Source organism: Stegodyphus dumicola, chromosome 3, assembly GCF_044657685.1.
Source record: "Stegodyphus dumicola isolate Sdum_Otavi_A_Nest chromosome 3, ASM4465768v1".
In the NCBI taxonomy this organism is placed as follows: Eukaryota; Metazoa; Arthropoda; class Arachnida; order Araneae; family Eresidae; genus Stegodyphus; species Stegodyphus dumicola.
The window spans coordinates 31,525,428-31,552,315 of NC_140770.1; the positions used below are offsets into that span (position 1 = coordinate 31,525,428).

The following is a 26,888-nucleotide window of genomic DNA, read 5'->3' on the forward strand; positions in this document are numbered from 1 at the left end:
TATAATTTAAAACATCTAGTGTATTTTTTAATTGTGTTAAAGTGTGTAGTATCAGACTTTGCTAATAAACTCTTGGAGCAATCTCTGCTTAAATCTTTGATCAGTAGTTTCAATCATTAAAATTGACTCCTTTTATTCTTGTTTGCAGAAATTGGTTGTGAAGCCAGATCAGCTAATTAAACGCAGGGGTAAACTTGGATTGATAAAAGTCAATGCAGACCTTTCTGGTGTCAGAGCATGGATTGATGAACGAATGAATAAATATGTTAAGGTAATTAAAGTATTTTATAAATCCTTATACCTTATGTTTTATATTAAATTATTATACATTGTGAAGCTGTGTTCAATTGAAGTATTACCTGTAAAATGTTTCTTCCAGGGGAAATGACATAATATAATGAAATTGTTGTAGAATATAAAATTAATATACTGCTTTGTTAGCTTTTTATTTCTATCAGTTGTCTTCTGTATACATTTTAAAATAGCGTACTCCACATTTAAAATATACTTAATGGATAACTTACTGAGTATGATTAAACTCTGGGGTAACATTTTGAGGTGTGCATCTCTTAGTATATTCATTGTATTTTCTACACTTCAATTATCTAAGAGTAGCAAACTTTGTATTTTTTGACTTTCTTTCAAAACTTATCCTTTATTTCATGACGTAATGTTAGATTTGGAAACTATGTATGTCTAATTTTACATAAAATTCATTATTGCTCTTTAAAATTGCAATATCATGAAGGGAGCATCTGATAGACTTTACATTTACATGATGTACTCAACATGAGAGGGCAAACAAAAAGGTAGCAATGTATGTGTTCATCATGAATTTAATAATACCACCTAAAAAAGTCTAAATGAGTTGGTTATTTCCTACAGAAATTATGCTTGTTCATATAAGTTTTAAATATTCATAGCCAGTGTTACTTACTTGTTATCTAGCCAACTCTGAAAGTTGACTATCACTGAATCATTGAAGTTGGTAGAGATCTTGACAAAATTGGACCAATCATGCCTCTGGAATTCTAAGCCACACTTTTGTGCAGCTCATATAATAAAACATTCGTTAGGCTCTTACAATTCCTCGGCCACTTCTATGAAAAAATTTGACCTCCTTCATTTTCCACTAGTTCTCTTTAGAACACCGAGTACAAACTTCCTAAGGTGAATGTTCTAATTTAGTACTGTTTTGTTTGCCATAGCCAACTCTTTCTTCCCTGTTCAGCAAATGTCGGCTCTCTTTAACAGCTGTAAAGCGAACCAAAGTGCAATCACAAATGTCGTTTTGCATAACTCAAGCTCTTTTTATCTTTCCATACCCCCCCCCAAAAAAGGAAGAAAAAATACAGCAATAACAGTTAATTTATATCTTTGTTCATTAAAAGCAAAAGGCATCTTACCAGAAATCAATTGGGGTTGCATCAAATGAAAGTTCAACACTCCTGAGTATGTTGTGATTTCATGCTGAATTGCATTGCTTGAAGACAGTTTCATCAGTTTTATGATCCACAGTATAATACATAAGTATCTTTTTAACACGTTGACTGCCGCACACATTTTGCGTGCTTTGCTCATGACGCCAACTTGAAATTTTTATTATGCGATGTATATTATGTTGAAATATTATCTACAGATGAGTTATATAATCGTGCTTAATGCATTTTTCGTGGTGCGGGTCACCAGAGACCCCCAAGGCAGTGTGGACCATTATTGTAATTTATAATTAAAATTTTTAGAATTTATTATTCTTCAAACCATTATAGCAACAATGGTACTATTTAAAAATTTATCAATATCGATATTTACTCTAATTGTGTATTTTACTATTAGTTGCGTCACCGGTCACCGGTGGCAACCACGGCGCTGTAGCCAAATCGAGTGCCAGTCACCGGTGACCCCCACGGCAGTCAATGTGTTAATAATAAATCCTACTAATAACCAAGTAGATGAGACTGTGGAACTCAAGTGAGAACAACATATGTACAAATTCAGATGAATGGGCTGATTGCATAGCAGTTTTGATTGTTTTTCTTCCTTGCAACATGAATATGATCCAGTTTTTCGCATAAAGTTCTCCATGAAGGCATATTTCCACTTAGGTAGATAAATAACCTTCATATGACTTTTTGTAATGGATCAAGTAATAAAAACATTAAATGAAAATATATATTATATTGCTGAAAACTGCTCATTCCCTGCCAAAACAATATGAAAAATTGAATTGAAAAATCAATATGAAACTGATTTTATACTTTTTCTAGTCAGATAACATGTTTTTTGTTATGCAAAATTACATATTTTTTGTTGTGCAAAATTAAAAGTATAACTTTTCAAGCTTTAAAATGTTGTGAAAATTCCACATTATTACAACTCCTTATTCATGTTGTTTGAAAGTCTGTGAGACATTTCACATGCATTAAGAATTCATATGTGTTTTCTGTGGTTATTATCCTGTTTCCACAATGTGTACATCCTTTCTTTTCATCTTCAGAAATTTTCTCAATTATGTGGCCTTGCTTATCAGATTTAATGGCATTCAGAGTCTGCATTTGTATGTTAAGACATTGCTTTTATCCTCATTGTATAACGTGAATTTCCTGTTTTATATTTTTAAAGGATATAAGATTTCAAAAATGATATGGTAACCATTATCTGAAATTACTTAAGTGTAATTTTAGAATAAACTTGCAGTTCTGTTTTATATTTTTAAAGGATACATGATATCAAAAATAATACGGTAACCATTATCTGAAATTACTTAAGTGTAATTTTAGAATAAACTTGCAGTCCACTAAAGTTTTCTTTCCTTTATGAATGAAATGGACAAACAACAGTTATCACCACCATATGTTCATTCAATTCTCTAGATAGTAGTACTTTTTATTACCAGGGAGATTAACACTACCTAAATTTTTTAATATGCAGATACTAGCAAAACTTCCTTATCATAATTTTGCTTTAAGTAGTAGTAGTGGGATTATGAGATTATTCAGTTTCAAAACATTTAAGTAATCAGTTTATTTAAAAAAATGTTAGTAAATAAATCTGAAGTATGTCTGAACATGTAGTTTTATAGGAAACAATTGAAATATTTCAGTTTCAAGTTCTTTTTTATGACAGCATATGTGGTGCCATGTTTAAAAGTATTTTAAATTTCAGTTTGCAGATTTATTGATATATAAAAGATCTTTTTAAATGTAATCCTATTTCTCAATATAGTCTCAAGACTTTTTCAGCATATATTAAATTATAACAAATGATAAATTCATATAAAATATAGTGCAGGGGTTCTCAACCGGTGGTACTCGAGAGAAAAATAGGTGATATGCAAAGAAGCAAAGTATTTTTAACATTTAAATTCAAAAATTAAAGCCCAACATCCTGATTGAGTTTTTTCTCTAACATTCTTAAATTTTATGCAATCTGAACTTTGTTCAAGAGTGGTGGTACTAAAAGTTTTCAATTTTTGCTTAGATGGTTCGTGTTAGTCAAAAGGCTGATAACTGCTGATTTCACTATTTGTTTTTTATTATATGTTGCAAATATTCAAGATCAGTTATGAATAGATCAAGACAAATTTATTATCAAAATAATTGTTTTGATCTATTACTTGCCAGATCAGATAGATGATTTGAAAGATTTGGGGGTGGTGATTTTTAAGATATTTTGGAACATGCCAATATACCTTCATTATTGCTTTGATCCATGTACTGAATGACATAAATTAAATGTTTTGCTTCATTGTTAGCCCAAAGAGCGTTAGTCCAGAAGGGCTATTAATTTTGTTTTGGCATTTTGCGTTGAAAACTATAAATCTACATTTCACTTTTCAAATTGTTGCCACTAAATATTATTGCCCTGTGTTATATTTAAAGAACTTAAATAATGAAAAATCTACATAGATGTCTCGCATTATTGCAAAACAATGGTACCTAGAACCATCAATTTTTGAATAACATAATCCTCCACTGAATTTTGGGTATCTGGAAGCCTTAATTTGACAAATTTATTATCAAATAATTTTGTATAAATTTATTATAAAAATTATTGCCCTGTGTTATATTTAAAGAACTTAAATAATGAAAAATCTACATAGATGTCTCGCATTATTGCAAAACAATGGTACCTAGAACCATCAATTTTTGAATAACATAATCCTCCACTGAATTTTGGGTATCTGGAAGCCTTAATTTGGAATTTGTTTTATTATCGATTTCATATTTGTAACACTTGAACAAATTTTAGATTAACAAAGTCAACGATTTCAAAGCGAGCAATGGAAACAGTGTACAGGGAGGGGGACAATTTGTCTCCAGCATGCAAGACTGTGTATCGGAAATTCTAATGATATGCTCATTTTGAAATTATTTTGCAGTATTGCTGTTGAATTGAATTTTGTGGTTTTAGTGCAAAGAACATGATATTTAATAAATAATAGTAAATGCAAAATGTTACAAAAAAGTTGCCCTTTTGGACGTAATGTAATTTTTCTTTTGTCTTTCATATTTTCTTTCAAACATTTCAGAATGTACATCTTTATGTATGAGGAGGGTTTTATAGGAATCAACCAGAGCTTTAGTTTTATTAGCTTTTATGGCAATTGAAAACTAAAATTTGTTGAATTTGGGTTATATGTTTTAAAATTTGGTAAGTTTTCTGACGTCTTTCGTAGTGTATTCAGTGACTGGCTCATCGATGTCTGAAAGTTTATTTAGAAGTCTTTTTCTTGCAGTTATTGAGCATTGTTTCATAGACTGTAACATGAGAAACTGTATTGGCTGTTAAGAGCATGCACCTTAATCATTCTATTTTTAAGTGACATATTGTTAACATTGAAATTTATGGAGTGAACATGTATCAGTTTTAATCATTATTAAGTATAGGAAGAATGAAAAACTAATGTTAAGTACAAAAACAGTGAATTCTTATGAAAGAATGTCAGTGACCAAACTAAATATGTGTCATTACACTTTCTTTGGTGACCTGGCTGTGAATAGACAGTTTAGTTGAAAAGCTAAATATTACACTGGTGTGCAAAACTTAAGCAACGATATAAATGTTAATCATATAGCCATGAAATTGCAGAAAAAAAGTTCTTGCGATGAGTATAATGAACATGCAATTCAGTACAAAGTTCATACGTATGCAAATGTCAGGAACAAAACATCACAGGCAACGTGAGCGTACGCAAAACACGTGAGGTCGACGGGCTCAACTTAAGTCTACAATAAAAGGAAGGACTTAGACGCTATTAAAGACATTTACTGCAAGTGCAAGTGGGTCCTTTCGTGAAATATGGCTAGAAGAAATCACCTGGATGACTTCACACCTGGAAGAATGATCGAAAAGCTGCAGAAGGAGCGTAGTGTGACCAATGTAGTTGAAGAGTTTGGTATGAACAAAACTGTCGTTTCGCGCACTTGGAAAACCTTCCAAACCATAAGTACAGCTGTTAGAAAGGTTGGTGGTGGCTGTCCCAGAAAAACAACTGCAGTGGATGACCGATATATCATCTTGCAGGAAAAAAGAGCCCGAACCAGTCAACAGGCGCCATAGCTCAACAACTGTATACAGCAACGGGGCGACAAGTGTGGTTTATTGTGTCGAGACGCCCTCACAAAGGTAGCCTATTCGCCCGCCATCCTTAATGCTGCATCCCTTTGAAAGTTGGCCATCGACGACACCGTTTAGAATGGTGCAAGAAGCACGAAAGCTGTGCATCTCATCAATGGAGTAGTTCCTCTTTATGGATGAGTGCCACAAGCAGTTCTTAATGCTAACTGATTTGGAGAGAGGTCGGTTTCATCCCAGTAATGGTTTCATTCCAGTAACATCACGGAAAGAAACCGTTATGGTGGTCCTGGAGATTTTGTCTGGAGACACATTATGCTGAACGGGCTCACAGAGCTCCCTATTTACGACAGAGTGTCTGTAACCGGAGATCTTTATTGTCAGGAGGTTATCCTTTTCCATACGCGTCTGTTCTGTGGTGCAATTGGAGCAGACTGATTTTATGGATGACAATGCACAGCTGCACCAGGCTGATGCTGTTCAGAAGCTACTGAAAAGTGAAGATATGATTCGAAAGGATTGGCCAGCATACTCCCCTGATTTAAGTTTAATAAAACATGTGAGGGATGCTTTGGGGAGATGACTTGTGGCAAGATTACATTCTCCGGGAACACCGAACAACTGAAACAGATGGTGGTTGAGGAATGGGCACTCTTACCTCAAGATCTGTTGGATAGTCTGGTGCTGAGTATGGAGAGACGGTGCAAAGCAACCATTGCAGTAATGGGAGGGCATACCCCATGCTAAGGAATAGAATATCTGATTGTTGCTCTTCCTCTTGTACAGACAGTCGTGTAACGATACTGCGAGTTCAATAAAGCCTTTTTTGTTTGATTCCATACTGTTTGCATTGTATTCATTTTTGTGCACCCATGGTTTCGTCATAGTTTTAATACAAACTGCTGTCTCACATTTTTGAATTTCATGTCTCTCAGATGATTTCTCGTGGAGTTATGGCAAAAAGAATACCTGTTGCTTAAGTTTTGCACACCAGTGTAAGTATTTCACATTGTGAAACTGTCCGTGCAGAATCACTGTGCAACTTGTTCAGGTTTTACATCCCAACTAAGCATGGCCTATGTGACTAGTCTTTAGTATTAACCATTCAGTTAACCAATAAATATTATTTTGATGGGTGTCCAGAGTAAGTAAATTTTAGATTAGTAGTATCAGAATAAACAAGAACTTTGTTTATTTTGATACTACTAATCTGTATCTGTTTGGTTATTATAAGTTTATACTTCTAAATGATTATATAATTGTTTATCAACAGTCATGATTTGATATGAAAGCTTAAAAATGGAAGTTTAATAAATGTATCTATTGCAGATTTTTATAACTCTGTTTTGTTAACTGATGTAAAACTTTTTTTCCCGAATTGCCAGATTTTTGAAAAGTTTTTGTGTATCATTTAATCATTGTATTTGGAATCTGTTTGAGTTAAAAATTAAATTTATAAGTTATTTTTGTCTAAATAGAATGTTAATTTTTATTAATTTTGGCAATTTTGACTACAGGTTGAAAGGGCTTCTGGAAGATTACATAATTTCATTATTGAACCATTTGTACCTCATAAGCAAGTAAGTGAAACCTTTATGTAAATCTTCCAAAACAGAAAAATGCAACAGATGTAGAGAGAGTGTTTAGTTTTGTGAAAGGGAAATCATGAGAAACTGATGAATATGATTTGTGAAGTTCAATAGAAATGAATAAGGATAGTGTTAATGATATGGCAATTAAAAAGAGGATATTTAATTAATCGATACTAAAAATATAGAGGATAACTTCATTAGCAATTGATAAGTTTTTAAAATTGCTATTGCACCATTTCTTGAACTTCAACTTGAGTTCAAAGCACTTGAGTTCAAAGCTTTTTTTTTTTTCCAATTAAAAAAAAACATTACATTCTTATTATTTACTTGCAGGAATAACAGATTTCTCTCATCTGTTTTCTTCAGTTTAATAATAATGGTAAAATCTAATATGAAAAAATAGAAATTATTTCCTTTCAACAACATTGTATAAGTCCAATATGTACTGATGTGTTATCACAACAACCTTAGTAAAGTCATCAAATTTTCAGAACATGCGAAACTCTGGCAGCCGTGCTTGTAGTAGTTCTTTAGTCTTTAGTATTAACATTCAATGCTGCAATTTTTGTATTTTTATTTATTTATTTATTTTTATTTTTATTTTTTTAAGAATACTGTGATATTCAAGGTTTTTATTCACTTGTAGTCCTGAAAAGCTATTTGTCATAATGTAATGAAATTTGTTGTAGACATGCATTAGTGTGTGTGAACTAGGATGATGCAGGAAATCTTACAATCTACTTCTTATTTACTCATAAAATGTGTCTGGATGGTTCTACTAAGATGTATGCTTTCAACTTGCATACTTTTGTAACGTTCCGACACCTGTTGAACTGACTTTCCCCCCCCCCCAAAAAAAAACTAGTCTGTGATCACAGCTTTATAACAAAATGGCATTTCATACTTCCAGAAGAAATTTTGTCTTTTTAAGATTATATCATTACCAAAGGACATCAGCAAGTAAAATCGCTCAATTATATCCCATTGGATTTCTTACTGTGGGGTATATTGAAAGGAAAAATCTATTGCAAAAAGCCATGAATGATGAGGACAATTCAAGATGCCATTCAATAGCAAATATATGCTGCAACATCTGGTATATTCGTGGCTTCGGTTCATAACATGGAGAGACGTGTTGAATCTAATGGTAACCGCTTCCTACACTTTGTTTGATATCACCATTCTTCTCATATATTAAAATATAACAACAGCAGATTATGTGATGACAAATAAAAAAACACTCTGCTTAATTTGATAGTTATGAAACAGTACTCTCAAAATGATTCAGTTAATTTGTGAATTGTTCAGTATAGTGGTAACTGTTAAATAATTAAATCTGAGTGAAAGGAAAAAATTGCAAATTTATTGACTAAGTTTGAATCTTATTTCACAAGCCTTGATTTATTCCTGATATTTGAGGATTTTGTTCCTACCAAGAGAAATCCTTCAAAATGTTTTGTTTTTGCTCATGTTCCTAAGCCATGTGTGTATAGAGCTGTACATAAATTTTTATCAAGTTGGACATGTCTACGAAACATTTGCGTACGGATAGATATTCACAAGGATCCAAATAGGCTTTTTTTAAACTTTTGATCAACCTCTTAACACAGTGACTGACCCGCATATTTTTATGTGGTTTGTCCATGGCGCCAACATGAATTTGTTATGCAATGTATGTTATGTTGAAATATTATCTACCGAAGATGAGGTGAGTTACATAATCGTGTTTAATGAAGTTTTCGTGGTAGGGGCACTGAGGACCACGAGGCATTGTAGATTATTGTTGCGATTTATTATTTAAATTTCTGCAATTTATTATTCTTCAAATCATTATAGTAACTGTGGTATTATTTAAAAATTTATTAGTATCAATATTTACTCTAATTATGTATTTTTACTATTGGTTTCATTACCAATCACCAGTGGCCCCTACAGTGCTGTAACCAATTCGAGGGCCGGCCACCGAATAACACCTATGGCAGTCAACATGTTAAAAATCAACTTTAAGCATTTTCTGTTTAAGAAAACAGAAAAACAAAATCTCTAACAAACAACATAATTTTATGATGTATCAGATTTATATTAGCACTTCTCAGTTGAATTTAATCCTGAAAATGACTTATTTTATGCCTAAAAATATATTTAGAATTTCATCACTAAAGTAACATACCTATAAGTTTAGAGGAAAAGTCAGTGAGAGATAAGTCACACAGATTAGTCAGTTATTAATTGCTGAAATCTTTTAGTGGCTATTAACAATAAAAATATTTTTAAAATTTAATTTCATTTTGTTTATAGCAATCATATAGGTAAATATGAACACTCTGCTGTGCTTTGAGCAACATTTTAGTGGAAAATATTTCCATTGTATTATTTGACAAATTTCAAAATGTCGATGTTTGTTTAACCATTTAATACTTTTGGTTCTTTCAAGCTACATTTGTATTTTAACTTGCTGCGAGGCATGATTGCTTTTATCTGGTCATGAGATTCATTACCTTATGGCTTTAAATATTTTCCTTAGTTATTTTGAAGCAATTCTAAATGATCCAAAGATGCAAAAACAAGATGTATAATCGACTGTTCAACTAGTTAATGTTTTCCAAAATAACATTTCATGAGTGAATTTAAGAAGCACAACCACTCAGAAGGTTAATATGAATTTATAATTATGTTAAAAAATTATCTGAAAAATGTTTTGGTCTTTATTTATAGGAGGAAGAAGCTTATGTATGCATTTATTCTCATCGCTATGCAGACACAATACTTTTTCACCATGAGGGGGGTGTTGATATTGGAGATGTTGATGCTAAGGTAATTATTATTTTTTTTTTTGTAATGTTACATAAATCAATAAACATTTACCAATTTTAAAGTAAATTAAAAATAAACAAATTTTAGAATTCATGTTTTTACCCTTTACCTTTTATAATCATAGATTAAGATTTATTCCATAACTAACATAGTCAGTCAAACTTCGATATATCACGCTTGAGGTTGACTATTAAGTGGTATATTGAGCAAAGTGATTTCTAAAAGCAAAGTTAAACTTAATTTGATGTGTTAATTGTTTATTAAATTTAAAATTTAATCTAGAGGGGGTAAAAATTTTTATTTATTGCTTATAATTTTTACTTTGCTTTCAAGTAGCTGTTGGTTGCTTGGAGACTTGGAAGCGTACAGTATGCATAGACTAAGATTGCATACTGTACACACTGCATATCACAGCACTATTTAAATATCCCAAAACATGCAGTTATATTATGTATTTTAGGGTATTAAGTAGTATTGTGATATGCAGAGCAATATATTTTTCAGGTGATACTGTAACAAGGTTTAGCTGTTTTAGTAAAAATTTCAGTAATTGTAAGTAAAAAATTCTTAAAATTTTGGAGACATGAAATTTTTTATAGGAAATCTAGGAATGTTTATAAAAAGGAAAAATATAAACTGTTCATTACTATATACTTATATTTTATAGTTTATTTTGCTTTCGGAAGTTTTAAAAATTGCTCATGTGTGTCATTAAATTTAACAGTTAATTTTGTACGTTTAAAATATAAATTGCAGATATTTATGTTTCTAACTTTTTTTTTCCTTATCTGTTTGCATTTAATTTATTACTATTTCTTATAAAGCAGATATTTTTTACATAGGCTCTAAAACTGGATATTCCCGTTGATTCAAAACCCTCTTTTGATGATGTAAAATTGAAATTAGTAAAGAATTTACCTGCTGAGAAGCAAGAGTATGTGCTCGTATTTCTTATACATACTTTTTTATATGCAAGTTCTAAATTATGATAAATTGAAGTGGAATTTTGGTTGTTCACTCTCTTATTAGAAGACTAAATGTTGAAAGTTGAAATAAAGTAATGCATTCTCATCTGCTGCCGATTCAAACTTCTGTATTGTATTTTTTGTATTTTACTGACCTCAACTTATTATATATTTATATTGAATTGCAGTAAAATTTCTTATAACTTATCTATTGGAAGATTCTGAAGTTTCTAAAGAAGTTTTTTAGCATAAATTTCAAACATTCTGATTCGGAAGATTTTAATTTTAGTTTTTGCAAAAGATTAAACCTGTAACAGTTTTGTGTAATGCAAGAAAACCTTCTATGTGGTAATTCTGAAGTATGAATAGAGCTCACATTTTTTCATGCAGGTTATGTGATCACTGATATTTGTATCATAATATTTTATTAAATATTTTATCTGATAATAATGCTGTTTTAATAAGGGATTTAATTTATTGTTCTTGTGAAAAGTGATGATCTAATGCATTGTATTTTCATTTAACAGATGATAGCTAGTATTGCTTTTTCAGTGAAACATGATTGAAATTCATACTGAGTTTTTTCCTTTATAAAAAATTTATTTTTTGAAATCTGTAAAAATTTTTCCATTTTAAGATTGCATGCTTTTGTTAGATTTAATGAAAATTAAAGAAAAGTACCTGTTCTCATTAATTTTAATTTTTTTAATTTTTACAAGAGGACTTCAAATCAAGGACTTCTGATTTTTCAGAATAACATTACTTATGTAAATTGATTTAAATGACTTTCATTTATTGACTTCATTATCCCATTGTTGCATTTAGATATCCATGTAGAAAGATTTCTGAATGCATTCTTGTCAGGAATTTACTAGTTCATTTTCGTATCATTTCTGAAATGCAGATTTCTGAAGAACTCTTTTTGAATGGAAAAATAAATGAAAATTTCTTGGCTGTGACATCAGGGCTATAAGAGATATGTAGTAATAACTGCCAATCAGGTTCCTGTCAGATACAAGCTGTGTAGTGGATGGTAAAGTGGACGTGCATTATTTTGCTGAAAAAGAATGCATCTAATGATTAATCAGGCCTTTTTTCTGTAATGGTGTGAGTATTATATCCATCTTTGAAAAACAGACTGTAGTAATCCTGTTACTGGTATTTAACTGAATTTGGAAGAATGCACAAGGGTTTTCCACTGTTGCCAGTAATATCAATGTAGAAAAGTCATGTCACTTTTGTTCCAAAAAATATTGTCCATGGCACTGTTCTAGAAGCATGGTAGCCGAGAATTTTTAGGGATGTGGTGAATCCAAATGCTTTCTCTGTTGCACATTTCAGTTCTGGGAGGAAATGATTCATCTATTGTTTTGTCATAAATGACAGTATTATTGATGAAACACTGGGTTTCTATATAAATATGTTCAGCATGTTCATGTAATACATTGTAAATTTGCTGTATTTCCATGTTAAAGGCAAACTGTTCATCTTCTGGAAGTGTAAGTGCTTATGAAATTTTTTCATATTCTCAGTTCTTTTTCACTAATTGAAACGTGAATCTTTTTTGCGAACTGATAACATATTATATATTGATTTTTAAGAATAGGATGTTGCACTGAATATGCTTGGAAATAACTGCAGTGGGTTTTAACAGCCTAATTCAAGTTGGTTTTATGCTGATGTCTAAACCATTAGCAGTATGCTTTAGTCTAAAACTTTTATCACTGTACTGTGCTTTGTCTCCTCTAAATTTCACTTGAGATTTTTATCTTCATTCACAAGAAATTTCATTATGATATGCTATTTCACATTTTCAATCACTTGCTTAGATTGCCAATTTCGTAAACAAATGATCATAACTGATAGCATGCAGTAATAGCAGAATTTTTTTTCTTACTGTCATGAATAAGCACTGTATGCTAAATATCCTTGTCTTTTATATTTCCTATAAACTTTGCAAAATTATAATGTTTTTTGTTACTAACTGCAAAACAATCTGCACTCCATAATGAGATTGAGCGAGTTTAAGGCATTCTGTTAAGCAATGAATGTTTGGAAGGAGACTTAGAAGCTGCTGAGTATTTAATTGAAAACATTTAAAATTCTAGTAACACAGAAAATATCGATAATTAAATAAAAACATAAACTTGGATATTTAATGCTGGAAAACTTAGATTTTGTTGTAATTAATGATATATAATTGCAGTATCTCAGGTTATCAAAATTTTTGTTAAAATGACCTAACCAGGCAAAAAAACTATGATTTTTAGTATTGTTTGTATTATTTTTTAGTGTATTTAAGCTTTCATTGCGTTCTGATTCAGATTGTATTATTTCTTGGAATAAGTGTTTCTTTAAAATCTTAAATCCATTTTTTAGCTTTAAATTGCAATAAAGCCAAAAATATTTATGGTGTCCTCTAAGTCTTTTTTTATAATTTTATCATTTAAATTTATAGTTTAAATGCTTGATAAATTGCTATTTGCTTGATAAATTATTTTCAAATGCAATGATGTGTGATTTTCTTTCAGTTATGTTGCAGCTTTCATATGCTCTCTGTATGATGTATATGTTGATTTGTACTTCACATATTTAGAAATAAATCCTTTAGGTGAGACACTTTAAGATTTTACAGATTTTTTAATACTACATGGATTTAGTTCATGCTGTATTTTTGTATGAATGAATAATTTTAAATCAATTGTTACTGAGTTTTTTTTTATATGTACTGTGTAGTTTAAATTTTAAATAGAAAGAAGCAAAGTTTCATGTGTTATTTCTCCTGAATTTTAAGAAGCTGTTATGTTTAGATTGCATATTTGTATACAGTTTTTATAGTTATTGCTTAAAATTAATTTACATGGTTAATAAGCCTCACAATATACATATTTAATTTGGATCAAACTACCTAATAAACATGAATATTTCCTGTTGCATACATTTCTTAGAATAAACTACTAGGTTAATTTAACATATTTTAAAATACACTATAAAAGTTTTAAATGGATTGAAATTTTTCTAAGGCTTTTTTGCATTTTATTACAGGTTAGTAACATTAGCAATAGTTAATTCAAGCAGAAGTGTATTTCAAATACGTCTTTAACTATGCAAACTTTTTCAGTGTTAACTGAAGGAAAAGCTTATATACTTGACTTGGCTGCAAAATTAGATGCTACAGCGGATTTTCTGTGCAAGCAAAAGTGGGGAGAATTTGAATTTCCTCCTGCTTTTGGTCGAGATGCTTATCCAGAGGTATATTATTTGAATATTTGCAATTGATTTTTAGCACTAAGTGTAGGATCAGTTTATGTTAAATAAAAGGTAACTTGTCTTTTAATGTTGCAATGATATAATTTTCTATTAATAAAGACTCACAATTCTTTTAGCAGATACTCATAAATTCCACTTGAATATCTTTCTATGAAGATTCAAATTCTCTTTATTCTATATACTTCTTGCTGTAAATTAAAACATGAATGGTTCTTAATTTCTTTCAAGGTTACAATTGCTAAATGAGATGGGAGAGTTTTTTTTTTTGGGGGGGGGAACTGTTTAGGTTTGGCTATTCAACAAATCTCAAGCAACATGAAAAGTAATAGGTATGAAAGGAATCTTCATAATTTATATGTGACAGATGTTACTTGTTCTGAGTCTCTATCATGACTATAATACTGCAATACACTATTTATGGGTTAATCATTTTATTTAACATTAAAAAATGTGATTAGTCTTAATATTGAAATGCATCCTGAATTACTTATAATAAGCGTATACGATTTTAATTCACCTGCTTGTTTTCAGATAAAAATTATAAGAGAAAGGAAAAGTGCTGATCATCAGTTAAACAAGTGTTGAGAAACAATTGCATAATTACAGTTATAATGCAATTGTTTCCCAACACTTGTCTAACTTTTTTTAAGCCTCAGTAGACAAAGTTATACTTCTTATCCAAGTCTATCTTAGCTTTACGTAATGCCATTGATGTACAGTCAAAAGTCGTTAATCCGGACTCGTCGGGACTTCGGCGATTCCGGATTATAGATCGTCAGTTTAAATCTGGTAAGATGGCATGCAGAAATAATAAAATTAAAAATATGAAACCGTAATTTATGAAATAAAGAACAATTATGATCTAAAGGGTATCAAAATTTACAAAAAAAAAAAAAAAAAAAAAAAAAAGCTTAATATTTATTTACTTTATTAAACATTTCTTTCAATGTAAGTTGTTTAAGTTGCTTCGTTTTATGTGATAATACTTTCTCTTTAATTCTATAAACAGACATAATTTTTTCTTTAGTTACAAAGTTCTGCTGTTGAAGTCCTATAATTGCTGTGTCAAGAATACTGACTAATTTGTCAATCGAAATTTTTTCGTTTTCAATAACCTCTGTGTCACTTTCTTCACTATCAGAAGCAAATTATAATGACGAGGAATTTGATTTAAATCATATCAAAGGAGTACGTCGAGATGAAATACTACATTTAGTAAGGAATTATAAGCCAAATAAAATAAAAACATCTGCAATGAAGATAAGGATAGTGCTGACAGATCAACTTCCAATTCATTGCGTGCTGCGGCGTTTCCCCCCATCCCCGCCGCAGAGCAGCATGAAATTGATAAACAGATTTTGGAAGGGTTAGAGAAACGAAGGATGTGTCTTTATCCATTTTTTGCAGCAATTCTGATTTTTGTTTGATGGACATCGAAACATACTTTTGCTTTGTAGATCTCTTACGTATTAGTAAATATATATCGGAAATTCTATTTGACATAATCGAAAGTTCAAGCTTACTTTTATAAAATTGCTCTAACAGTGTGTAAAAAATAATAAGCCGGATCCAATTCGAAGATTAACCCTTTAACTGTCAAGTTATTTTGATGATTTGAGTACACAAATTGTGAAATTTTTTTATTGCAAAAACCAAATGTTTAGTACAAAATAAAATATACTTAAGTAGTTAAAAATTGATATTTTGACGTACATGGTGTAATTTTTAAAGTTTAGCCACTGCATATTTTTTTTTTGAGGCGGCTGTCACTCAACATGGCAGTTGCAAAGTTCATTTCTATTGGAGCATTATTTTCTATAAATGAAAAAAATTAACTATTTTCTAAAACATAAATAAATATAAGTGAATACCTATTAGTAGTCCAGTAATTCAGTCTTGTGTGGTACAACTGGAAACACTTTTCCAAGCACAAACCAACTCCACAATCACTACACCAGAATCGTGATTCCTTCCTTATCTTTTCTCCATTTTTATCCTTTTTCGAACAACACACTTTGCACTGTCTTGTAGGCTCACGTTTCGCAGGAATAGGAGGAAAATGGGATATAAAATGTCGTTCAGTAAGACGGGCAGGGTTATCTATTGTAGGTGGTCTGCCAACATTCTTTTGTTCAGAAGCTGCATCATCATATTTATGTAAAAGCTCTTCTACAACTTGGATTCGAAATTCTAAAAATGTAATACGTTTCCCAACTACATTTTTATAGAGCAAATATGAGTTCCAGAGTACCTTGTCTAGTAAATGTAAAAATATCTTTTTATAATATTTTTTCTGATGTTTTCGGATTGTTGGATGAAAGGATATTTCCTGATCACAGTGATCTACACCACCCATAGTTAGACCGTAATTAGAAACAATCTTCGGCTTGAGTATATCGCCATTTTTTATTTTTGAGGTAGACCATGGAAGTATCATGAATACTGCTCATCAAACACACATCCTTCATCTTCGGTTGAAGAATCTAAATCATCTATATAACGTTTCAAAGAACTGGATGCTATTTTACAACAAAAAGATCCCATGCACCTTGAACCAAATAACCTCTAACCTTTGAAATCTTCAGTAAAGTGCTGTCATCTATTGAACTGAGCGCACGTTAACTTTTCCTGAAATACAGTCGGGTTTGACAAAGAGATGAAGCCGAAATAAACATCTCCCGATATATATTCGGGTATAACAATAGGATGCACTAAAAAAAAATTACCCCGATTAATACTCGGGCGTGACATTTTCGAACACCAGCGCTGTGCCCGAGATTATCTCAGGCATGACAGTTAAAAGGTTAAGGAACAATGCAATCTGCAACATTAACTGAATTAGATAATTTTAGCTTAGCTTATACCGTCCGTTATACATTAAACGCGCAAGTGTAAACGTATTATGCGCACACGCATATTCGCAGCCATAAAGGTCTTACGCGCATGCGTCGACGCATGCACAGAAAGTTTGTAGCTTTGAGGTCCGGATTATAGATCATTCTGGATTATGGGTGTCCGAATTAACGACTTTTGACTGTATAAGTATTGAGCACCTGCAAAGTTGAAATATGCTGAATATATGCTACTGTGAGATAAACTTATAAAATTTTTCATGTATTCCATGAGAAAGAGAATTGCATAATATTTATACTTTTTTCATTGTGGATACTTGTATTAGTTCTTGATTCTGACTTCATTTTAGTGTGTGATATCAAGCATTTTCAAGTACAATATTAATAATTGATCTAAAATAATGTCCTGAGAGAACACGATAAATATGAAATTGGATCTACTGATAATAGATTATCTAAAAATTTGTCAAAAATAGGATCTTTCTGTTTCTGTCGACAAAAATATGAAAACAACGAAATAAAAACATACTTGACTAATATGGTGTAGGAAAATCTTTGGCATTCAAGATAGCTTGCAGTCTTCTAACAATAGATAGAGGTATGCTTTGCAAGGGAATCTTATACCATTCCTCCTGTAAAATGTTGGCAAGTTCAGTTAACAACAATGATGGTGGTAGATAGCACTTATGTAGATTTATCTCCAAAATAGCCCACAAAGGCTCAATAATAGCGATATATTGCATCTGTGGTGGCCATAGTAGATGTGATAGTTCACCCTCATGTTCGGAAAACCAGTCCTGGGCGATATGAGCTGTGTTTTCTTGGAATATGGCATCACCATAAAGGAACAAAATTTGTACTACAAAATCTTAGGACTAATTTTCAACACATTTCTACAAATCGGTCTAACAAATTTCTGCTTGCCAAATGTTAATTGATAACATTTACTATTATGACATCTCAAGTTGTTTTTCCTAAAATATCATCCTATATGCAGTTGATTAGCTTTGATCCAGCAACATCAGCTACTCAAAAGCTGATTGGAGCTTTAGTCAAAACCTTTAATCCAGTAACTTAGCTACTCAAAAGTTGGATTCAAAAGCTGAACGAAGAATAACAAAGTGGAAGAAAAAAACAGGCTATAAAGATATATAAATTGTGCAAAGCATACAGGGGCAAGCAATAACATGATCCTGTGTTTTTCATTGATGACGACAATTTTGGAATGGTCATATTAACGTTAAATTCAGCCTTTGTAATCTCGAATGTGTGAGAATATCTGAAGTATGACAATTATTGATGAAAAATCATCACTGTATTTAACTCATAAGCTGAACTTCATAAAGATATTATTCACAGAATTATCATGGAATACTTGGAAAAAATTTTTCTTAGATCAGATTTTTCCATGTCATGATTTAATTGAAATAGCAAATGTTAATATTTTCAAACCAAATGTGATTGGAGAGGAAAAATGAGGCTTTGCTTATGATCTTGAAACAAAATGGAAGTCATCTGCTTGATCAGAGAAGCTTTACTTATGGCAGAACTTCAGTTTGAGGAATCTCAAGTAAAGTCCATGTTGATGAACTTTTGAAAAGTGATAATTCACAGAATATCTCTTAGATGGATCTCACTAGTGGCTGAGCTGTCACTAGTGACTGATTGAATAATGATAACTCATCCATAGTTCGAACCCAGGCGAACAGGCTATCTGCATGATAGATTTACTTGGTTTGTCCATGTCTAACATGAATACAAGCTGAAAGAAAAGGAAAGAAAGGATCTTTTATGGCTTCTATAAAAGCATCCCTCATTAGGCAGATAACCTGAGGGGGTATGCTTTGTGCACTTTGCCATATTTAAATAATCAACCAATCAATTATTCTGAAAGACAGAGGGTCAGCATCATGTTTTTTTGAAGACTTAATTGACAGATTGCTGAAAGGACATGAGCATGTTAGGTTTGAAAAAGATCATTCAAGATAACCAATTTCCACTGTACAGTAGTGTGGCATCACGCAATACCATTTTTGTTAAGCAGTTTCTAGTGAAAAAAAGTCACAGCTCTTAACCACTTCTCTTATTCACCAGATTTCGCATTTGCAAACTAGATTCTTTTCTGTAAAGTGAAAACTTTCAAGAAAGCTGCAGTCAGAGATGAACATGCAAACATTATATAAAATTACAAAGATTTTTTTTTATTGAAGGTTAAGAATTAAGAATGTTTTTTTTTTTTTTTTTTTTTTTTTTTTTTTTTTACAAATTATGTAAGTACACCTAGAATTTTTAGATGCATTGCATTTGAATAGTTTTACATTTTGTTTTAAAATTTCAAAGGAAGATAATAAAGATAGGTATTTTATATTTCCTTAGGAAGCATATATTGCAGATCTGGACGCTAAAAGTGGAGCATCATTAAAGCTTACCATTTTAAATAAAAAAGGTCGTATTTGGACCATGGTAGCAGGTGGTGGTGCTTCTGTAATATACAGGTATAATTTCAAAAATATTCATTTAGTATGCTTTTAAGTACCTTAAATTATTAAATTATTCAGCATTTTAAGTTTAAAAAATTTTCCAATGAATTTTGACATGTAGCAGTGCTGTCATGGTGTACTTTATTCATATAATTTTATGCTTAATGATTATAATATATTTTGACACTGATATTATTGAAGTTCATTAAAATCTATAAATAATTGAATGGCATGAAAAAAATGTTGATAATGATTAATGAATTGCATAGTTTTTTTAAGACTGTTTTTTATTAAATCTAAATTCTGTTTAATGTTTATACATTTAAGACCATGGGATCTCAAATATGTGCATACTAAATTGGATGGTGGTCTGCATACTGGTTATCGCTGCAAATTGTATTAAGTAAAATATCTAGTTTGAATAGCTCTGTATGTGAAATTGTATGTTTTACATGTCCATTTACTAATACTGTAAAAGAAAGGGTGAATAATTATTCACTTTTTATTATTATTGTGTGAGAGCATTTTTTCTGGAAACTTAAATGTTTAAATAATTATTTCTTGGTAGTGTTAAAAGTTACAAGATAAATTGATGTTAGTACTGCTTTCAGGGATATTCATGTCTTGTGTTTTATGTGTGACAGTATCTTGAAGAACCTTGGGAATAATAATTCACCTAGTAAAATGATGATGTAAAAGATTATTAGTGATGTTTAGGTAAATGACATCAGAAAGTCTAAGGCATTCATTTAGTTACAACTTTAGTCAGTATGACATTAATAATTTATGAACAGCCATGTATAAAAATCGCATCTCACGAGTGGATTAGGTTAATTGACTAAGATAAAACATACAAGGGCTATCTACATAAAGAGAGAAATGCCTTTGTAAAAGACTTTTTAAGGGGAAATGACTAGCCCTCGTACATACAGCATAAGAGAAGACAGCAAAACATCCATACAGCCAGTCCATTTGCCAGGAATTAAACCATTGTCAAAATACCAGTGTTTAGCAGTGTTTATCCGGTTGACCACATGTTACCATTGTGGGTATATTATTTGTAGTGGTAGTTTGGTGATACAGATTGTAAAATTGTAAGTATGAAATGTAGATTATGTTTAACTGCTGTAATTAGAACATTTTTACAACCAGTGGCAAAATTCTGGCTTCCCACCCTCTTTGGTGTTTAAATTTTAATTTGTTTAGATTTAAATTTCATTCCTTGCAGCAATGGCACAAAGAATTATGTAATTAAATTTGTATTTAAATTTATTTAAATTAAATTAATTTAATTTAATTTAATTTATTCTTAGAAGTTTATATACATATATTATTCCGGATGTCAAAAGGCAACCAAGATAAGCTTATATTTGCCACATTTTCTACTAAGAACATTTTTCAGTTCAGCATCAAAAGTGGATTAGATGGTGGATTTCACTGTATGAGTGATCTGGGAGAACTCTGAAACTATGTTGTAGATTGTTTCTACTGCACTTAAGTAGTAAAAATAATTAGTTTTAAGGGGAAAACGCATATGCAGTAACTTCACATCAGTTCTTTAGCCAGGCCATGTCCACATGAGATTTTTCCTGTGTCGCAGCCATCTGCAAATTGCAAAGATAAAAGGATTTGATTGGTTCAAACATTCCAAAAACTTGTATGAAATGAGTTTTTAAAATGTTCTTCATCACTTAGAAAACTGAGAGGGCCGAGCGGTAACGTCGCTGAACACTGTTAGTTCGGTCCGAGGTTCAAATCCTGCAAACGGCCTGACTGCATGGGTGTTTTCGTGGTTTTCTTCATGTGTAACGTGTATATGAGCCAGTTTCCCTTAAAAAGTCCTCCATGAAGGCATCCCTCCCTTAAGGCAGATAGCCCTCGAGTGCTTTGCCGTAATCTAATAAATCAAACCAAACCTTAGCAAACTAAACACAGTTGTCATTCATTCCATCCTCAGTGGTATTTTCCATCAAAATTGGGATGGAAATTTTGTTTTCTCGCACATGTAATCTGGTTGCTGCTTCCTTGGTGTGCCTCCTGGGTAACTTTCTTGGTGGTACTGTGTAAAAATTTCGGTACTTTTCCGTTTCGCCGGCGCAAATCTCGCCAAGCAGACTTTATTGGCGACAACATACAGTATACACATAAAAAATATTTAAAAAATTTTAGTTCTAAGAATTTTTTATTTTGAAGGCATAAACATTTTAATATCGCTTAAAATTTTATAAAAAGCCAATAAATAAAGACAATACATTTATAAAAAGACACTAATTTAAGAATTTACTATGCTTTCATGGTTCAACATCCTGATTCGCCGGTTCATATCACGTGACCCCAAGCGATCTCATATCACGCAAACTATTCTACAAAAATCTAATGCTCTCTGTAATTATCTACATTAATTTCAAGTTAAATCTTAATTTGGAACACAAGTTTAAATGCAAGAAATATTTTAATTCGTACGAATAGCTTACTCAGAAAATTTGGACAACTGCAGTGCTTTACTTCGCTAATGCATTCTCGTTAGAATGGATGAATTTAACCCTTGACTTTACCTTTTCTATATTTTCGGCTTCGGGTAAGCGCTGTGATTGCATCCTAATTGACTTAATTACCGAAAATGGCCTTAGACATAAAACTGAACTATCTGATAAAAATTCTATGTAATTATATGTCAGTATTGAAAGAAACAATCAATCTGATAAGAAAAAGCTGCGACTTGTTTTAAAAATGAGGCGTAAGAGGTTACCAGCGAGAATATTTCGTTTGGCATCGGTTGTACCATTATTGGCGACTTTATCGCTTGCGCCGGCAAAACGGAAAAGTACCAAAATTTCTCATAAATACAAAAGCTGAAAATTGTAAGGTGATGAAAGATTTTTCAAAAATTAAACTTCTGCATGTCTTTAAAACTGCATTTTCTGCAAGTCCTGTGATGTCTATCAAGAGATCTATCTGATGAATAATATAAATAGAAAACTTTACTGACATGGCACATGAATACATTTTAATCCGTTTTGTGCTTGTAAAATATAAATTGTGTATAATGCAACAGCTGCAAATATATTGATATACACATAATATTATATTGCAATTTATAAAAAGAAATCAATTGTTTGCCTAAAGTTAAGAACTGACTAAATATTAGTTTAATCATTTTTATAGACTGTGTGACTCTCACTGACATAGTAGTTTTAAGTGTAATAAATGATATTTCTGAAAATGCAAAAATAATGTACAAGAAAATAAGAGCTTAAAATAAATATTGTTTATATTGTAATGAATTACTATGATTTGCACTATTTGTAAAATATCAGCATGTTCTATTTTGTTAGTGATAACTTATTAACTAAAAATTTATTCCAGTTAACTAAGTTTTCTTTGATTAAATAACTATTTTTTAAAAAAATCTTTCTTTTTTGGTTGATAATATTATAGTTTGTGAGTATAAGTAATTCTTTCAAAAAATGTTATTAATGTTATAGTACTTAAATAATCGATTTTACCACATGTTTATTTCAGTAGTTGATTTTTATGTTTTAAGAATATTGTTGCCATATAATGAATAAAAGTTGTCTTTTTCACATAATAAATATAGCATCTGCTAGCTGTGTCATATAGTTCTACTTATCATAGTATAAAGAATTAAGCGAATGTAAAATTAGACTTGCTTGAAAACCCTAAGAGTAATGTAAAAGCTGCTACATACAGATCCTTATGAAGATATCACGTTTTAAAGTTACAAATGAAATAAGAATAGAATTTGTTCTCTTATTACTATTTCATTATATTAGAACATTTCATTGCAGTCTTCCATTATGATGTAATAACCATGTGAATGATAAATGAGAAAAATAGTTACTTTTCCAAATAAGTGTAGCATTTGCTTCTGCTGTTAAAAATTCATTGTTTGAAATAGTTTTGTCCTTTTGGGGAGGGGTGTTGAGGGTACCACAGAAATTCAGGATACTTGATGTATTATCTGCTTTGATACAGCCATTTTCTGTTTGTATACAAAATGTTCAGTTAACCATTTGGTATTTACGTGCTTGAGCAAAACCTTAGAAATCTAACTTTTCTACATGAAGTGGATATTGACTTATAATAAGCAATTTATAGCTGATTCAACATATAATTAGAATATTAAATGTAAATTCTTATCTAAAACTGTATGTAAACTGAGTGCTAAAATTTTATTTTTAAGGCATAATTTAATTTTTAAATTAATAAGAGTTTAATTTTTCTTAAGTGATACAATATGTGAATTGGGTGGAGCTTCTGAATTAGCCAATTATGGAGAGTATTCTGGAGCTCCTACAGAAATGCAGACATATGAATATGCCAAAACTATTTTGAGCTTAATGACTCAAGAAAGGCATCCAGATGGTATGTTTTATTTGAAAAAAAAAAAAAAAAAAATGTTTTGATGTGAAGTCAATATTCGTATTTATAATGATTTTTAAATATTGTTCATGTTTTATATTTTCTTCATTTTATTAGAAACTATTTTTGATTTAAAAAAAAATACATCTTTGAGTAATGTTTATGGAATTGCAAAAATTGTATTTGGAGAATTTTCATGAAAATAAGATTTTTATATAGACGTTCTGAAAGGCGTAGTTCCTTAATATTTTATGTCTAGTGATTGAAGAATTAAATTTTGTAGTTTGGAAGTATTTTTATTAATTATATATATATATATTTCAGGTAAAATTTTGCTTATTGGAGGAGGCATAGCAAATTTCACAAATGTTGCCGCTACATTTAAAGTAAGTTTCTAATACTGCTGCTGTTAACAAAAGTCTGAAGTTAAAAGTATTAAAGTGTCATTATTTTTCTTTACTTCAGGCTTCTATCACTGATATTAAGAGCTCTATAATGTAAGAGTAGTATAGTATTTCTTCCTAAAGTTATAAAAATTGACAGTTTGGAGAATATTAAACTCTTGCTGTGTTAAGTAATTGTGTATTGTTATGACATATTTCAAATATGCATATATTTTAGTTAAAATATACATTTTTTTTGTAAAGGTTTTTTTCCCCTACTGTAGAATTAGATCATAAAAAAAGGTTGTCGGAAAATTGAAGAATAATGATATAAAAAGCAAAATTTTGAAAAGTTAATCTTGCTTAATTTATGATTTATTTTATGGAATACAAAGGTAAAATGTATATTAATGACAATATGTAAAATACTTAAAAATATTTATTAGACATAAAGTTTAATATGATAAACTTTGAAACAAGGCACGAGGAAAAGTCCTATCTCACAATTTTTGCACCAAATTTGCATTTCTGTGTGAATTTTTTGCCAGTTTTCGTTTTTTAGCAACAAACAGCACACTTTCTATGAAGCTCTTTCTTGATGGTATTGGGGATTAAATGGCTAGCAAAAGGTCAAGCAGTTGTCTCATGAGACTGAGAGTTGAACTATATCTGCCAGGGTAAATACTGGCATTTCCATCTGAATATTTCTGAATGCTTAGCTCAATAATTTGCAAACGGAACTCTGGAAGCATTATTTTTGCAATGGGTTCTTTTTTATAAAGAATGTAAGCATTCCACTGTGATTGCCAAGGCAAAGAAAATGAAACAGGAGCTGGTGGAATATTTTGCACCACTTTCGAATGTTTTGAATAGAAAATGAATCTTTAGATTCATAACTATCTGCAGAAGAATCTGAGAAACTCTCATCAGTTTTGCTATAACTATCTGTAATATACTTGAAGTCAGAACTGCTATCAGTGGCAGAAATATTGTCAGGAATATAGGTTATATTGCTCACAAAACGCTTCTTGCCAGACATTTTGAGCTTTGAAAAGAGCTTGCAAAATGGTGCAAAACATACTTATATATTTCGCAGAAATATGGACATGTAATGCCATTTGTTAACCTAGATCTGAATAAACAGTTAAACATCATAGAAAAGCAGAAATGAAACCATGAACGGGGGGCGGGGGGAGGACAGGTTGCACAGTTGAATAGACTGGAAAAATGCATTCTCGCGGAAATCACGGGTTGCGCAAATTTTGCTACTTTGCCTGTGGAAATAGTGAGATACGTAGCCAGAGGGTTAAGTGTCAGCATCTTTCTATAAGAACATAAGTAAACATAGATCATGTTTCTACTGAAAATTTAGATTCTCAATGCTTAAAGTAATAAAATAATAAATCATTCATCTGATCACCACCCTAAACAGTATAGGGGTTAGCAGTGCTGGTTGCCATATTGTTAGCTCAGGTTTGAATCTTAGAGGAGGCTTGGAAATTTGTAAGTGTATGTGTCTGCAGCATGAGGGCATTTGTAGTTGTAGGTACATTCTATTTTGTTCTTTAAATAGTGTCAAACTTGGAAGTGAAGTTCAAGTCATTCTAACACTGAATTTTACATCTTAAGTTCAGCGTAGTGGGCATCTGTAACTTAAACTTAGACTCTATCATTAACATGTTCTTAACTTGTATCTAAATACAATGCTCTATGTCATTGAAAGTCACCTGAGGGAAATAATAAGGCCATGCTTGTAGCACTAACTAAACATGATTGCATTATTTCATTGAGATGCATTGTTTCCTAGAATGGTGTTTATCTATCCACCCATAACCATCGGTAATCAAGAGTTTGTAAGGTGATAAGAATGACCAGACGGGCCATTTCCAATGCCAGGCTTAACATCTGGGCTGAAACATTCTGGCAAGTCTTCATTTGACCTTTAACATACTTGGAAAATACCAGAGCAAAAAAGAATGCAACATGTCTTGTTACTTATAACTGTTATATCTAATTGTGTCTGGACTCTGTTAGCGTGTTTTAGGTTAAATGATCTGCTGATCAGCATTTTTGTCAGCTATATTAAGAACTTAACTTATTCCTGTGCATAAATTTGCTTTCTGAATGTTTTGGCAATATGTAAATAGCTTTGGCATTGTGTTTCATTCTTGCATAACATTTTGATTAGTTATCTGTGTAGTGACTTTTCTTTAAGTATACATGCATAAAGGCAACCTTAAGAAATCTACTTACTGAAAGGAAATCAAGCATATGTGATGTATCGAAAGTGTATTTTGTTACATTAGGCAGATGTTCAGGAGCTTTTTGCCAAATAGCATGGGCCATAGATATTGGAGTTACATAGTGAAAACACAGTTCTTTCATAAATACATTTCTTTTCTCAATACAGTTTTAAAATACTTATTTTCTGAAGTGATGAACATAACTTGGCATTCACTGTAAATTTTTATGTGTTATGGAATTGCCTGCTTTGCTCAGATTAGCTTCCACTTAATAATAGTAATTATGAAAATAAATAAAAAATAAAGCAATAATAAATAAAAACAAAAAT

At 31.0% G+C, this 26,888-nt stretch overlaps 1 protein-coding gene across 3 annotated transcripts in view; it reads left to right on the forward strand.

Moving 5' to 3' along the window:
* Positions 1–26,888, forward strand: part of ATPCL (ATP-citrate synthase) — a 116,837-nt gene that overhangs the window by 42,318 nt on the left and 47,631 nt on the right. For all 3 annotated transcript variants that reach the window (XM_035353069.2, XM_035353070.2, XM_035353073.1), the window contains exons 3-11: positions 149–271; positions 7,095–7,157; positions 9,885–9,983; positions 10,826–10,917; positions 13,480–13,559; positions 14,070–14,200; positions 19,447–19,565; positions 23,800–23,936; positions 24,258–24,319. In XM_035353069.2, the coding sequence (XP_035208960.1) occupies positions 149–271; positions 7,095–7,157; positions 9,885–9,983; positions 10,826–10,917; positions 13,480–13,559; positions 14,070–14,200; positions 19,447–19,565; positions 23,800–23,936; positions 24,258–24,319 (906 nt within the window). The remainder of the gene's footprint in view (positions 1–148; positions 272–7,094; positions 7,158–9,884; positions 9,984–10,825; positions 10,918–13,479; positions 13,560–14,069; positions 14,201–19,446; positions 19,566–23,799; positions 23,937–24,257; positions 24,320–26,888) is intronic.